Source organism: Xiphophorus maculatus, chromosome 17 (genome assembly GCF_002775205.1).
Source record: "Xiphophorus maculatus strain JP 163 A chromosome 17, X_maculatus-5.0-male, whole genome shotgun sequence".
NCBI lineage: Eukaryota > Metazoa > Chordata > Actinopteri > Cyprinodontiformes > Poeciliidae > Xiphophorus > Xiphophorus maculatus.
In genome coordinates this window covers 8,834,444-8,849,585 of record NC_036459.1, presented here as the reverse complement: position 1 = coordinate 8,849,585, position 15,142 = coordinate 8,834,444, and the positions used below count along the sequence as shown (strand labels likewise).

General features: G+C 37.6%; 1 protein-coding gene across 2 annotated transcripts; it reads left to right on the top strand.

The window, feature by feature from the left end:
- Positions 1 to 12,102: 12,102 nt before the first annotated feature.
- myf6 (myogenic factor 6) lies at positions 12,103 to 15,142 on the top strand. Of its 2 annotated transcripts, none has more exons than XM_005799967.2 (3): positions 12,103 to 12,657; positions 12,917 to 13,007; positions 14,803 to 15,142. In XM_005799967.2, exons 1-3 carry the CDS (start codon positions 12,139 to 12,141, stop codon positions 14,910 to 14,912), a joined length of 720 nt encoding a protein of 239 aa, XP_005800024.1. In that variant the 5' UTR covers positions 12,103 to 12,138; the 3' UTR covers positions 14,913 to 15,142. The 2 variants fall into 2 exon arrangements, with proteins under 2 accessions (XP_005800024.1, XP_005800023.1); XM_005799966.2 differs by having other exon boundaries at positions 12,914 to 13,007.

Sequence of the window (15,142 nt, the reverse complement as noted above, 5' to 3'; positions counted from 1 at the left end):
TTACACAGTCTCATATGCACATACAAAGAGCTCAGACCATTGAGACTGAACTTGGATTAAGTCATTAAGAGCAACGATCCACTAAAACCTCAGCCAAGGGCTTTCTCTGAAAAAAAATCTTTTTCTCACAGCATCTGATGTTCTGTTTGCATTCAGAGCAGATGAGCTTCTTTTAGTAAAAGACACTTTCTGGAGTCATTATTTCATTTGTTGGGCTTCGTTTACTGTGAAACATCCCTCCTTGAATACTTCCTACAATAAGACCATGAAATGAATAAAGCTTACACCGCCGCCGTTCTATCAATAATACCACATCCGTCTGACCATTTTCCTGTATGCACCTGCATCACTTTTAAACACACAATGAAATTCAATCTCCAATAACTTCCACAACAGTAATACAAGATGTTTTATAGTATAAAACAGGTGGTGATGATCTTCATGCCCAGTGAAATGCATGACATTGGGCACGCTCTTCAAATTCTGACCACTTGTGTGTGTATGTGTGTGTATCTTTTTGTTGCATTTTGCTCCAGGTCTGCATGCAACCGCAAAGATGCACCTCCTGAAATAAAATGTTCAATTCACTGCTGTGTTTCTAGAACTAGGATGATGCACATGCGCTTCGACAAAACTCTGCATGTGCTTGAGTCGATCTCCTGCAGATGCAGAACTGTCAATAGTCAATAAATTTCTTCTTTGTTTTGATTGTAACGTTAGTCCAAAAAGTCAAAAAGGTTTTGGATGGGGATACAAAACCTGTTGGGAATAATTCATGCGAGTGTCAAAAGTGAGAATCTCTGGATTTTCTTACGGGGCCACACACGTACGGATGGCCCACATTCTAAGGATCAATTTTAAATCCCATTTTATTTGCTGCTTTCACACAAGGTCAAAGGATCGTAAATAACCAGGTCAAAGATTTGGCTTTATTTGACATAGATATCCAGAACCCATATTTTTAAATATGTTAAAATTCTGCTGGTAATGTTCATACATTTGCAAGCAGCATTTTATTCAAGTTAAATAGTACAAAAGAAAAAGATCTTTCTAGAACAGACATACAAACAAAAAAATAACTGGATGAAAATGCATTTTAATGATTTACTGTGTGGTCTGAATGTAAACAGACTTAGACCAGTAACTTCTGGTGCTCAATGTCATAATTTATTATGTATTGTATTAGTAAATAAGTAGTTGCACTTTAATTTACTTGTTAAATTATCTACTTTAACCCTAATTAGTTGTTTCCCTGAGTTTTTGCTCAGCTCCTGGAGTTAAATAATAAATAATCAACCACCTTCTCATTGTCAGGAATCACAATCCTCGATATTTATGCGCCTGTATTTTTATTGTTGTAACTGTTTCCTTGTGTTGCCCTGTCTGTTTGCTTCCTTGGTCCATAACATGCATTAATCTTTTAAGTTCAATATTTTTAATAAATTTCTCCATCTTCACAGACGTTTTGCTCATGTAATCACAATATTGACCCAATTTGCAACTACGTCACTTAATAATTTGAAGCGCCATGATGGAAGTAGGAAATGAGGATCGGGAGTGTTGAACAGAACTTTCCAAAATTGTTTTTGCCAGTTTATTCATGGCATCTTCTTGTTCAAGGGAAGCTAATTTGTCTTTGAGCGTAACGTACCTGTTTGGGGCTCATCGACAGGAGCTTGAAACAGCTAGCTCACAAACCGACCCGTACTTCATCCCTCCTGGCGTGTTGATAAAATTACCGAATTTGCCTGAATTCACACTACATGATTAATATCACTGTCATGTTTAAGGGGCGTCTCCCCTTAAACCGGACCAGCCTTAAAAACGTACAAAAGAGAGAAGCTAACCACTTTTTTTCCGTACATGCTAGGCTACGTGACGGTGGAGTACTGTTTCCATGGTTACTGACAGTTAAGACGCGTACCTTCGCCATAATGCAATATTTGATATTTTTCAAATCTTACATACTTATAAATTAAATGAACGTTAATCTTTTTACCTTGTAAAAAGTGTTCGTTGCAAATCCGCGGTTACACCGAGGGCTGACGGTCTTTATCCATCGCCGCCGAATCTTTCCTCGGGTTTTATAATAAAAGTTTGGTTTTCACCGTTGTTTGTTTGTGCAGTCGACCGCGCAGCACCCTGTGACCATTTTTTCCTGCAAATTAAAGTAAATAAAAGCGATATTGTGCGTTTTTTTTTACTGGTTTTGCATTAGCGCATAGGTTGTTCTGACGTCTGTCATGGCGGAACGGGCGGGGTTTCGAAGAGAGTGACGTCACCTGCAAAGGGCCAATACTTGAGTAACAAGGGAAGAGTCCATTTCAAGGGTTTTCAGATCAAACCAATCTGGTAGTTTAAATTTTTTATTCGTTTTTGATTTATGATCCAGTCCAATATAATAGGCTACAGAAGATATGGGTGAAGTGCACTGAGAATGACTTGAAGACTTGACATTCTGATGGTAATCATGTGGCATAAAGTGCGTAAAAACATCGCAGACCTTATCTAACATCCAGAGGTGTAAATCCATTCAGAGTGAAACCCAACCGGAACCAACAGTTCTTTGTCTTTTACCGTGAAAGCATTAAAAAAACCAGCGTTCCATCATTAAGCTAAACAATGTTTTCATTGTCTGCTTCACCAATGCCTCAAACCTTATGTACCACCAATTTCAAATACGGTAATACTCGAGTTTATAACATGTCAATAACAGACCCAGCCTTTAGCAATTCATTATATAGGGAATGATTCTGAATTTTCTAAACCTAACCCCACAAGGCTTCATGGCTATCATATTATCACCTCCACTCAGCACTTTCTGTGGCCTCATCTGTTGTTTTAATGATATACCCCCATAAAACCAATTCTACAGCGCAGCAGTCCTACTCTTCTCGCTCATCAACACTGACATTTATCAATATCCAGTTAGTTTCTCCTGGAGTTGGGTACTTTCTCCCCCCAAAAGCAAAGGTCTCCTCTTGTTTTTGTAGTCTTTTTTCAATGTAACAAAACTCGCTTTGTTCTAGGCTCAGTCGCTTCAGGAAAAAATAATATTGGTGGATCATTGTCATGGGGGTTGCCATGGTTGCAGTCACACTTGCTGATGACCGGATTCATTTTGTATTATCGCTGGCGACATCCTTGACTCCCAAAGGCAGCGTGATGCTGTTGATAATGTCGCTTCATCATATCATTTACAGGCTGCAACATCAAAGGCGCACTTTTCTTTTGATTTAGATTCGGCTTCCAAAGTTTTTGTGCATGTATCTTAAAGCAAATGCCTCTCATGATATTTAACTTTTGAAAAAGTGCATTAATATAAGATGGATAGAGGGCCAGACGCACTAAGAGCACTGGGGTCAATGCCTCACCTCACTGGGCTAGACAAAAGATCTACTATCGTCTGTTGCTGGGTCAAGGCCAGTGGCCCCTCTAAGTCCCCATCAGTGGCTTTGTCTGGTGGGCGCAGGAGTACAACACCAAACTGACCGAGTGGCAAGAGGGTAATCCATCACTCTTCCGAATGAGGACAGAATCAATCAGGAGTGGCCTTCAGATCACTCCAAACTAAATTACCATTGGATGTCAGGTGATAAGCTGCAAAGGGTCACTCTCGGTGTTTATTACAACTGAAGCAACGGTGGGACAGAAATGCTAACAGCTGGAAAAATCTGCCAACCTCTTAAGAGTGGCTTCAAAAAACCAAATATGGTTATTATTATTCTTTATGTCCATTTGCAGGAACAACCCTTTAAGCCACTCCATCACTACCGGGCCATTTGCAAGAGGGCTATTGACATTGCCTGACCAGCATGCAACACAATCATCATGTCTCATAATGTAATGGTCTGAGGTCACGCAGAGTTTGCCAGTGATTGGGGAAGTTAGCGAGCTCTTTCCCTTGCTAATTGATGCACTTGAGCTGCTGTGCCTTTGAACAGAATCCTTGCTCCATCCGACAGAGAGAAGGCAGATGCCATCAGTCCCCCACCTCCTCCTCTTTAGCCTTTGAAACCCAAGCCTTCAGTCTAAACCATACAGCTCAGGGCACGAGTGAGAGGAGCCGTCTGTTAGCTTAGCTCCAGAGACAGTTTCTCTCTGATTTGTTTGACCACCATAGAGTCTGGACTGTGAGTTTGAGTAAGCCAAGCCAGAACAGATTAGAAGATGGTATCACGCAGGCAGTGAGACCTGTGACACTGTCTCCTAGTTCCTGCTGCCCTAAAATGAGGAGTCATTGTTTGCTCAAGAGTTTAGCCTTGTCTGTCTCTCCTCCATGCAGAACGACTGTCACAATAAGCAGGTGTTGCACAGAAATAGAGAGGTTTCAGATAGTGTATGAAAAAAAAGTAAACTCGGTGCATTTCCAAGTCTCCACCAAAGTGGTCTGAAGCTGATAACGAAATCCTCATTTTCAGGCAAAGCCCAAAAATGCACCAGGAGCCCAAAGGGTTTTAAAGCTTTTTAAAAACATAACTGATAACCTTCTCTGCTGAAGGAAATGGCATATCCAGTTCATGATATTATCAAATCTCTCATTTCCTGCCACATAATTTAAGGCTGCTGTCTGTAAAAGGAGGGCTATAGGTTAAGTAGTTGAGCTCTGTGGCAGAATGATTAATGAACAGAAACTGGGGATCATTTTTGTTGATACCCCACCGCTGAACTACACAGAGCAAGGTACTCAACATTTTTGAGAAAATCAAAGCATGTCGTGCATTTATTTTATTAGTAAAAGGCTGGAGATTATAAACATCTATTATACCTCAACATTATCTCTGTGTTTACAATGCTTCGCAACGGTATTTCCAACACTCTACTACATTTTGTCACATTACAAAAGCAAAATTCAGCATATTTTACCTGAATTCTTGTTACACTCTAGTGAAAGGTATGCATTTTTTTAAATTGTGAAGATGAAGGTAAATGATCAACAATTTGTACAAATAAAATCTGAAAAGTGTATGTAGTTGTGAATTGCTTGTAGAGCCACCTTTTTCTGCAGTAACACTGCAAATCTATTGTGGTAAATCTTTATCAATTTGGCTGTTTAAATAATGTTACCCCAAAAAATTCCTCACAAAACACCTGGATTTATATCGACAAACTTGGACAACATTTACTAATGAGAAGAGGTTGAACTGGAATTATTACTATTTAGGGGTGTCAGAGTACATGAGATTAAAAAAAGTACATTATGTTTTTATTTCCCATTAACCATTGTTGATTACATGAAATCCCAATAAAGTACATCAAGTTTGTGATGGTAATGTGAAAGAAAAAGCCTTTTTCTTGAAGGCTTTTTCAAGAAAATCTAGCTTCCATTTAAAAACTTTCAGCTAACATGAGACTGATTCTGTTAAAAACCCAGTTTTTTTCAGCAAAGGTACATTGTGTTTTTGGATTTACTGTGCATGAAAGACCACATAGTTTGTATGTAAAAGTAAAAGTCACTAAGTCAGAAAGTGAGCCTGAAAACAACACCTGCAACCCCACTTTAAATTTCAACACATGGTTTTTAGCCTTGTTGCGAGAAACAAAGAACCCATCGGATGTGTCACAAACCAAAGGCTTCACACAGCCATAAAAAGGGAACATCTGGTTAATATTATAAAATCAATTCCTTCACAAGGAGTGAAAAATTCTGAAAATGTAAAAATTATACAGTTATTCACAAAATTTATAAACTGCTATGTCTAGTTTAGAAGCTATGTATGTTTACACACATAAAAACAGAGGAAAGAAGGAAAATTACTGATAAATATTTCTATGGTTCGCTTATTAATTTAGCACCCTAAAGGCTAAAAAAAACAGGAAAAAAAGAAAAACCTCATTTTCTTACAGTCTGTTTTAAAACCACCTTTTTTCTATGATTCATAAATGTATTGAGACATGATCCACTTTCTGCAGGCCTCTCCTCACAGCCTGAGTCCGAGGTCCGGTGACCCCGCAGGTCGTAAGGGTGTGATCTCAGGTGAAGTATTGTCATCAGGCCCATGACCAGAGTACTTAACCCCTGATTGGCTAATTCATATCCCAGGTGTGGAGCTGGGTTATATGCTGTGTGTCCGTCACGGTGCTCAGCATTTCCTCTCCAGCAGCCCAGTGAGCCTGTCTGAGACAGGACATGCTGTTAGGACATGGAGGGGGGGAGTGGGTGAAGGAGGTGTTTGAAATGGTAGAAAGTGAGGTGGGAGAACAGGGCGAAGGTTGGGGGGAGAAGAAGAGTCTGCTTGAGGTGGTCCTACAGTTCATGTTAATTATCAGTTCTTTCTGTGACCCCCATGTCAGCAGCAGCCCTAACTGGATCCTGCTTCTAACACCCCTGTGAGGGAGAAAAATCACATGGACGTGACATGTGCATACAGAGCATAAGATGCTGGAGAACATGATAGGCTTGGAGGTTTTGCATGAACTGTTGAGAAGTGCTAAAGAGAGTTATTAAAGGAACCCTGGCATCTAGCTGGCAAATACTAATATGATTTGTTCAATGTGGCAAAATTGTGGAATTTTCAACAGACTCTTGCAAAAATATTCTGAGAATGTAACTTAAATATCTCACTTAATATTTTAGGTTAAGTGAGATATTTTACATTGTAGAGGTCAGGAATTCTGGTCAGTGTCATGTAAGTTGTACATCCTGCTTCAGTCTTTATTAAATGCTTGTTCAGTGTTTTTATTCCATTTTAATTCAGTTTATTTATATACCAGCATTCGCAACAGATGTAATCTTAAGGCCCTTCGCAAAATGAACAGATGCAATTCTGAAATACATAATCAAATTAGTCAGATCAATCATATAAATTCAGATGCAGAGATTAAAATTGGTTCCTGATGTCGAATTCAGTTTTTAATGCTAAGTGTTAAAAAAAATTATTAACCTTAGGAACTCCATCTGTTCACACTGAGCATTAGGTTGGCAACAGTAGAAAACAACAAGAAAATGTAATCTCAATGCATCTTCATATCCTGGATGTGATTTGAATGCAGGATCTTCTTCAACAACAACAGTTTCAGGACAACAAACAAAGATGCAATCAAATCCAATTTAAATTCACTTACATGTAATCCAGTCAAATTCTTTATATTTTAATACAACCAGAATTAAAAAAAATAAAAAATACACAATTTAATTCAGTAAAGAATAAAATCCTAAGCCAATCTGAAGTATCCAGCAGATGCAGGATTTAAAACCATTTATATAATAGCGGTTGCTTTGCTTTTTGTTATGGAAGGAAATTGTTAACTTAAGTCTCTTTCAATCTTGAATTTCTCTGTCCGTGTCATACAAGCCCTGTGATGGACCTTCGACCTGTCCAACAGTCCGATGACAGCTGTAGCACCATGACAGCTGGGAAAGGCCTCAACAACCCCCTTTGACCCTGAACAAGGTAATTTTTGCGGAAAACAACTGTCATGTTGTCAGATTGCTTTAACCTGCCCAAATATTAGCAGACTAATGACCTTCTATGACCAAATAATTTTTTTTTTTCAGATAACTGAATTATAAAAAGAAATCACCAACTTGCAAACAATTTGTGTGGCTTCTTCTTAGGAAATCCAAGTTCACATATAGATTTTTTTTCAATTCCTCTTTTCACCTTCCAGTCAAACAACCTCTAGACATGCACCTACTATTAGAATGGAATAATTTTATATTACACTTAGTCACATACTCCAAAAGAGTTGTCACCATTGTTGCAAGAAAATGTTGTTTTTCTGCAGAAGTAGAAGGTTGGGGGATTTGAGGGTGCTGGATTCAAATATTCCTAAATTAAACTTTAAAACATGAGTGGAGAAATTTAGTAGACTATAACTCGAGAGATTCTAAAATGTGGCGACGTCTGGTTATTGGAAAAAATAACCACTTCTTAGTTAAAACCAAACAAGCCGCACCCAAGATTTAAAACTTGTTCTGTTATTTAAAACTGCCTTTAGGTAATTATGCTAATTTATGCAGGATGCAACTGGGAATACAGTCTCTGTGAAACTATTCAGCCAGATAATTACAAATTTGCTCTTATTGTTCAGTAGTTTTTGTTTATTAGTTGCTGCTGATGCTGCGTTAATGCAGAAGATTAATAGCTGCCATGACTAAAGTTCCTGCACTCGCTGGATCTGTAGGAATGGGAATCTCCTGTTGCAACAATGGGTTTTGCAGATTGTTTAGGTAAAGCCCCCATGAAAAGTGTCTTCCGGTGCACCTGTTAATTTGAGAAACAGAGATGTGCCAGTAAGCAAATGTCTTTATCCTTGGACAGAACCAGGATAGCTTTCTAAAACTTTGCCAATTTTTTTCTTTGCAAAAGCTTTAGAAACATTCATCTTTCTGTCCTGTGTTTTATGCTTTTTTTAGCGAGACAATTTAATTTACTTTGGATAAGCATAAACACCATGTTTCATGTAGACATTTTAGATACAGATACTGACTTGACTCCACTGTATTAGACTTTGTCCGTTAGCTGTAATGCAGAGGTGCCAGCTTTGTGGCTCACTGAACTCCAGACTGATTTACACTTTCTGCTCTCCTCTCTGACTCCTTTTTCCAAAAGAAGCCGGATCCTCCAGTTTGAGTTTCTTCCCCAGATAACGCCATGATTCTTCCTGACAGCTGAAGCGTCAACCCCTTGGCACTGACGGTAAATTTATGATCAGGCTCAGAATGCACAGGGTAGCCCTGGAGAGAGAATACACAGTCGTTGCACAGCAGGGACAAGACTCTATTAATCTCAAAGATGTGTTAAGTTCGCCACAGGATAATAAAGGTCGATTTTGATCTCACATGAAACTTAATTTGAAACCATTTTCTATTTGTAACCCACTTTATTCATCATCACTCCTTCATTGTCATCTTAATTACATGCCAGTGTATTTTTTTAATAGGAAACTGAATAAGAAGCTGTGCTAGCAGTTATTGTTTACAGCAGCATAGAAGGTAATAGTTCATTTTGACAAGACACAGACTTAAAATGCTCTCTCAAGAGAACTGTCTTATGTCGCTTGGCAAGCTCATAACATAAAATGCTTCATAAAAATGTATGCACTTCTGAATAATTCATGCCTGAAAAATATCCATTACATTTACCTTTTATGATATAGTGTACATTCCAAAGCATTCAATACTTTTTGAGCAAGTGCAGAGATTTCAAATAATTATATCTGTATGTAAAATGTGTGCGCTATCAGTAATTGTGTAAAAATAAGACAGTTTCAACTTTTTGTGTGTAGATATTTTTTTTTATCCAGGTGAAATGTCTCAATGAGGTTAAATTCTTAACACACAACAACAAAAAAACCCCTAAGAACAAATAGAATATAATTAACTTACTTCTAATATGTTGTTGTTGATTAATTGTATCATTTGCATTTAAATATGCTCCGGTGTTGTGAGGTTTATTGGGGCGAACATTAACTGACATTAATTTCTCTATCAAGGTTGCTTCAAAATGTCCTTGAAGAAATATATGTTTAGTCAAAGCAACCAATTCCCACAACTGGCAGTGCAGGTTCCCCAGAATATGGGAATAATAAGACCTTGCTGGGTTGTTACTCTAACATTTGTCTCAAAATATGTCAAAAAATCTTCTTATGTAAATAGATTCAAAAGCACAAAAATATTTGCATAATTCATAATTGATAACTTTGAATAATGATTACTGGTTTTCTGTTATTCAGTGGAATGATATCTTTTAAAAGGTGAATGAGCACTTTTGAAATTTACAGAGAATGACACAGAGAGTGAAGTGCAGGGATCCTAATGAGCCCTGTGGAACTCCTCTTTACAGTAGAAAAGAGGAGTGCTACCTATAAAGTTTTACCTATAAAGCGGACACGTTATGTTCAAGTTGATGGGCAATTTGTCAACACTTGTTGACAAAACCACAAGTTACTACAACAACCAAAATTAGATGTGATTGGGACTGCTCAGAGTCTCTCACATTAAAGAATTTTTAACATTTGATTCATTCAGAAGCTTCCTCCTTGGGAACCCATGTTTGAGGCTCTCAGTCCACTTAAATAGGCTTTTCTCTCAAAAGCTGTTGCCTGATCTTGTTTTATTTCAATGCACAAGGTCATGCAGCTGCATAGAAGCAGGAATCCCTCAAATTCCTGCCTGTGAAGTTTCCAATTGTAGCCCTTTAAGGTTGCAACAAATATGCCACAGGCAATACGTCACCTTCTCGGATGCTTTTATGTTTTTCTCTGATCTAAAATGAATGAGGCAAGTTTCTATTTTTAATGTCCTATGCACACATTTCGCAAAGCTGTTTTGACACTGCACATTCCTGTCTATATTTACCAGGAAGTTGGTTGGAAATTCATTTCTTATTGGTTGAAAAGCACCAAAGAAGAAATGCACTGTCTTTTTTCCAACGGAAAACATTTAGTAGCAGAAATTAAAATTTCTAAGTTTGCCAAAGATTCTTATACCATCCTGAAATGTACTAGGTCTCAGAATTTGATAAAGTGCTTCCTAATAAGTAATAAGAATGATGCCATGATTAAATGCTGTAATTCCCGGATGTTAACAATCTGTTTTACTAATTTTTAATCATATGAAATAACAAATTTGTTTTAGGCACAATAATAAATTATCTTAACTGTGCTTGAAACACAGTTATCTACATTTAAAGAAATAGAAAAAATATGCTTCACTGATTGAAATTGTATTTCTGTAGTTAAAAATCCATTGTGGAACCTTGGAAAAATACCAGGTGTTATACCAAAGATAAACAACTCAAAATAGAAAGTGTTAAAATCCTTGTGGGTTTTTTGGTTTTCATTTGTGTTTTGATCATTTCCTCGTTGTTCTTTTATATTCAATAAATCTTGGCACTTTTGGCAAGATGCCTTTATTGTTAGAAAGGTATTGTCATATTATTTTATTCCTTTGTGTTTAGTTTTTGGTTTGTTCTTGTGTTCTGTTCTTTGTGTGTTTTTTTTTCTCTTAGATCTGTGTTAGTTTAAATTCAGCTCTCTTTTCCTGCTTTCCTTCTGGCACAGCTTTTCCATATCTGCCCTGTAATTTCTCCATATTGTTCACTGTTAAAGAACTCTGTTTTTAGACACTGTCAATGTCTGCATTTAGGTCCTTCCCTTACTACATTATGACAGAAGATGAAAACCAATGGACGTGGACTGTATCCATTTATATCTTTGTCTTTGACATCAGAGGTAATTCTTTACATTTTTCCCTCCATGTCAGCCAGCCCTTTGGTTTCCAAATATAACCTTAGCAAAGATGTTGAAAGTCAGGCATGTTTAGCCAGTATCCTGTGAATTTCAGCACTTTTCAAAGACATAACATAATCATAAAAGTAAAAAAAAAAACTTTTGTTCTGTGGCCCACAGTATAAAATGATACACCGAGGTTGAGCAGAACAACTCAACCTGCATGGGCAGCCATAACAAGATCATTGTGCCTTTAATGGAGAAGTCTCAGTAGAATGTTGTGGCTGAAAATCAGTTTGAAAAGAATCAGAAATTGGTACCAAAGCAAATAAAAATTTGACTCAGCCTTCTGTTAGATTTTAATAGAATTTTACAAACGAACAACAGCTTTACAAGTTTCTGAAAACTATGCTTTCTGTCCTTCTTATAAGGACACTTTAATTGTTCATTCCTTCCTCTTGCCCCTCCCTTTATCCCTGATCTATATCACTTTGAAGTGGTCCAGCTGGCTTTTAACATCCAGTTAATTGCGTTATTGCAAAAAAAGTGGAAATACCATTAAGTCATACAAAGAAAGATATGATTTAAGCCATTTTTTTTACATGACAACACCTTAGTTGCTCCTATAAAGTAAAATCGAAAAGTGAAACAGATTTTGTGTTTCCCTTTAGACGTTAAATAACACTATAATGCAGCCATTTTGTTCAGATGTATTTAGTTATAGCACCTGTCATGAAATTTGAGGTGACTCTTTAATAGCTTCTGAATGCCTCAATGTATTTATTCCCAACACAAAGTCAGTGTGCAGCAGAGACCCATTCAAAACTAATATGCTTGTTGCAGTGTGGCAGCCAGTGTTGGATAGAGTTTCACATTCTATATATAAGTCTGTTGACTGTGTCTCCACTGCTCTATTTAAATGCCAGAGTTCCACTGTCAAAACGGAGAGAAGGACGCAACAATATGATGGACCTTTTTGAGACCAGCACTTATCTTTTCAGTGATTTGCGTTACTTGGAGGAAGCAGATCATGGATCATTACAACACATAGACATCACAGGGGTCTCTCCTCTGTACTCTAACAGCAATGACAGCCCGTTGTCCCCAGGCCAAGATAATGTCCCGTCGGAGACAGGGGGGGAAAGCAGCGGAGAAGAGCATGTGCTTGCCCCTCCGGGTCTCCAGTCACACTGCGAGGGCCAGTGCCTCATGTGGGCCTGCAAGATCTGCAAGAGAAAGTCAGCACCGACAGACAGACGCAAGGCCGCCACGCTCCGGGAGAGGAGAAGGCTGAAGAAGATCAACGAAGCATTCGACGCGCTAAAAAAGAAGACCGTGGCCAATCCCAACCAGAGACTACCCAAGGTGGAGATTTTACGCAGCGCCATAAGTTACATTGAAAGGCTACAGGACCTGTTGCAGACTCTGGATGACCAAGAGAAAATTCAAAACGGAACTTCTTTGAACACCAAAGAGCTTAATGTAAGCTTTTACAGATTCACTCGCCTCAGAGAAAATTCCTCCTAGCGTCCAGTTGATATTCTAAATCTGCTCCAAATTGTGCCTGGGGGAATGAAATGACTTTCAAATGACATCAAAGTCCGTACTTGAACTTTAAATGGAATTTTGCCCGTTTTGTTACTATGTATTGTTTACTTATTTGAGCTTGTCACCAACATTTAGGAATTCTAGATTTATTCACGGGTAGGATGAGTAAAATCTTTCTGTCTTGCTTCAGCAGCTTGCCAGTAATGAGTATGAATGGAAGAAGTCCTCTGAGACCTGGCGGACCTCTGCTGATCATTCCAATGCAGCAATGAACCAGAGAGAAGGTACATCTGTCAGCAATTTCTTGCAATTAGCAGTTAATGAACTAAATATTGCCACAACTGGCAATGTGCAGGTTCTCATCTCTTTCAGGCTTGGCAAAGCTAACTGCTGTGACCATCTGCAGGCCAAAAGAGAAAAGCAGATCTTATTCAGAAATGTCGTGAGGCAGTCTGAGCTGATGCAAACCCAATAATCAATCGTTTTCATAGTTTCATCATTGAACAGATGATGCTTCTTCACTTTTTGCAAGTGACACAAATTGTTTAGCAAAGTTGCATCATTGTTGCCTTTTCCATGAATTGAATTTTTCTAGTTGAAAATATTGACTGCCAGTGGGATTTGCAGGAGATATCGATCTGGACATTTAGATGTTTTCTTTACATCGTTTTATATTCTTTCATTGGCCACGTAAAAAACACACTTTAAATCTGACGTTCCTCCAGAAAGTTAGTTCTCCCCCTTCTTGCTTCACACTTATTATTGATGCATTAATCAGATTTCTGATATTAAAGTCGGAATTGTCTTTGTTTTCAAATTGTGTTTAATGGTCCTAATCCTCCTTAGATTTGGATCACATTTGTGGACCTGCACCTAATGTTTTGTTATGTTGCCAAGATTTTTTGTCTCTAAGTTATATCTTACAGGAGCAGATGAGGGTACAAGTGACACCTTTTAAACTTTGCCATACCTAACTTTCTGTATTTTACAGTTTTGAGGACAATGAACAATGTTCCATTGTTATAGTATGGGCTCATATTGGTAGAACATTTATGACTTTAAGTTGTTCAACATCTCAGATATTTGTAAACCACTCTAGCTCTCAGTCATCCTCTGGTATGTTCATTTCTCTCTTTTTCTTCTAACATACCTGAGATTTTTCAGTTTGCTGTAGATAGATACAGATTTCTGATAATGAATTCACAGAAATCCCATTGCTTACAAAAGATCAATGCTTATGGGCCAAAAGGAAGAAGAGCTATGTCCTGCTCTGCTCTACTTATATAAATTCATATAAATTTCATCAAACAGATATAGAAAAGACAATGATGCTTTCTAAGTAAACAATATGAAATTGTCTGCATCAAAATGTGTATTATGGGCCTCATTTTCAATGTCTTTGGTCTAAATTTGGACAGAACATGACAGCTAAAAGCCCACTTTTACTGTAGTTTTTCTTGTCTGAATAATTCTATCAATAGAGGTTATGTATCCAGGACAATTACACAAATAGACCCACAATGTGCAGTACTCCCAGTGTTGATCATAATAAAGGCAGAAACAAAGAGTACATATAAATCAATTGTTCAACCATTGTGCAAATTAATTAGAAGTTAATGGTCCATGTTAAAGCGGAATTTGTGTACACTGATTGATTGACTTCACTGTCAAACAAGCTTTGGTTGACATTTTGCCTTTTGAAAGCAAATGCATTTTGGTGCACCATGCATTGTTGCATTTATTTAAAGTTATTGAGCATGTTTTACTACATTTACTCTGCCCTCCGCAAATATTAGAAATGTTTGCAAAAGCCGAACAATCAGTTGTTGTTGTGGACATTATGTAACCCCAAGAAGCTAGTCTTTGCAGCAGTTTTCTTCATTAAGTGTAATGCCAACTTGAAATAACAGAGTTATATTCAAACCAAATGTTGGATTTTTGTAAATTTTTCCTGACATAGTGCCTTGGCAGTTAAAAATTACTTAATGTTATGTCTTTTTGTACACCATGCAAGCATATTACCCTGGTTTCATATGTCTTTTGATTAAAACACAGTAACACACTTTTCTTTGCTTTCAGTGACCAGTGAGTCTTCTGCGTCCTCCAGCCTCCTGCGTCTGTCCTCAATTGTGGACAGCATCACAAATGATGAGAAACTCATCTTTTCCGCTGAACCCTCAGAAAACTGAAACAGTCTGAAGAGTTTTTTGTTTTATTTAAAATTTCCAATGTTTTGCTCTAATTTGTCTGGTTGTGATGCATAATTTTGGCTTTTTCTCACTTGAACCAGGAGGACAAAAATTTGTACATATTTTATATTGACGTGAATTATGAATGTATTTATTTTGCTTTCAATGCTTAACAGATTGTTGAAACTTTGCATTTTATTTGTACACATAGCTGACCAACAATAAATCAC

Excerpts from the sequence above, each read along its gene's own strand:
- myf6 (XM_005799966.2), top strand. The coding sequence starts at position 12,139 with ATGATGGACCTTTTTGAGACCAGCACTTATCTTTTCAGTGATTTGCGT. Across the intron at positions 12,658-12,913 it reads TGAACACCAAAGAGCTTAAT|CAGCTTGCCAGTAATGAGTA; the intron begins GTAAGCTTTTAC and ends GTCTTGCTTCAG. Across the intron at positions 13,008-14,802 it reads AGCAATGAACCAGAGAGAAG|TGACCAGTGAGTCTTCTGCG; the intron begins GTACATCTGTCA and ends CTTTGCTTTCAG.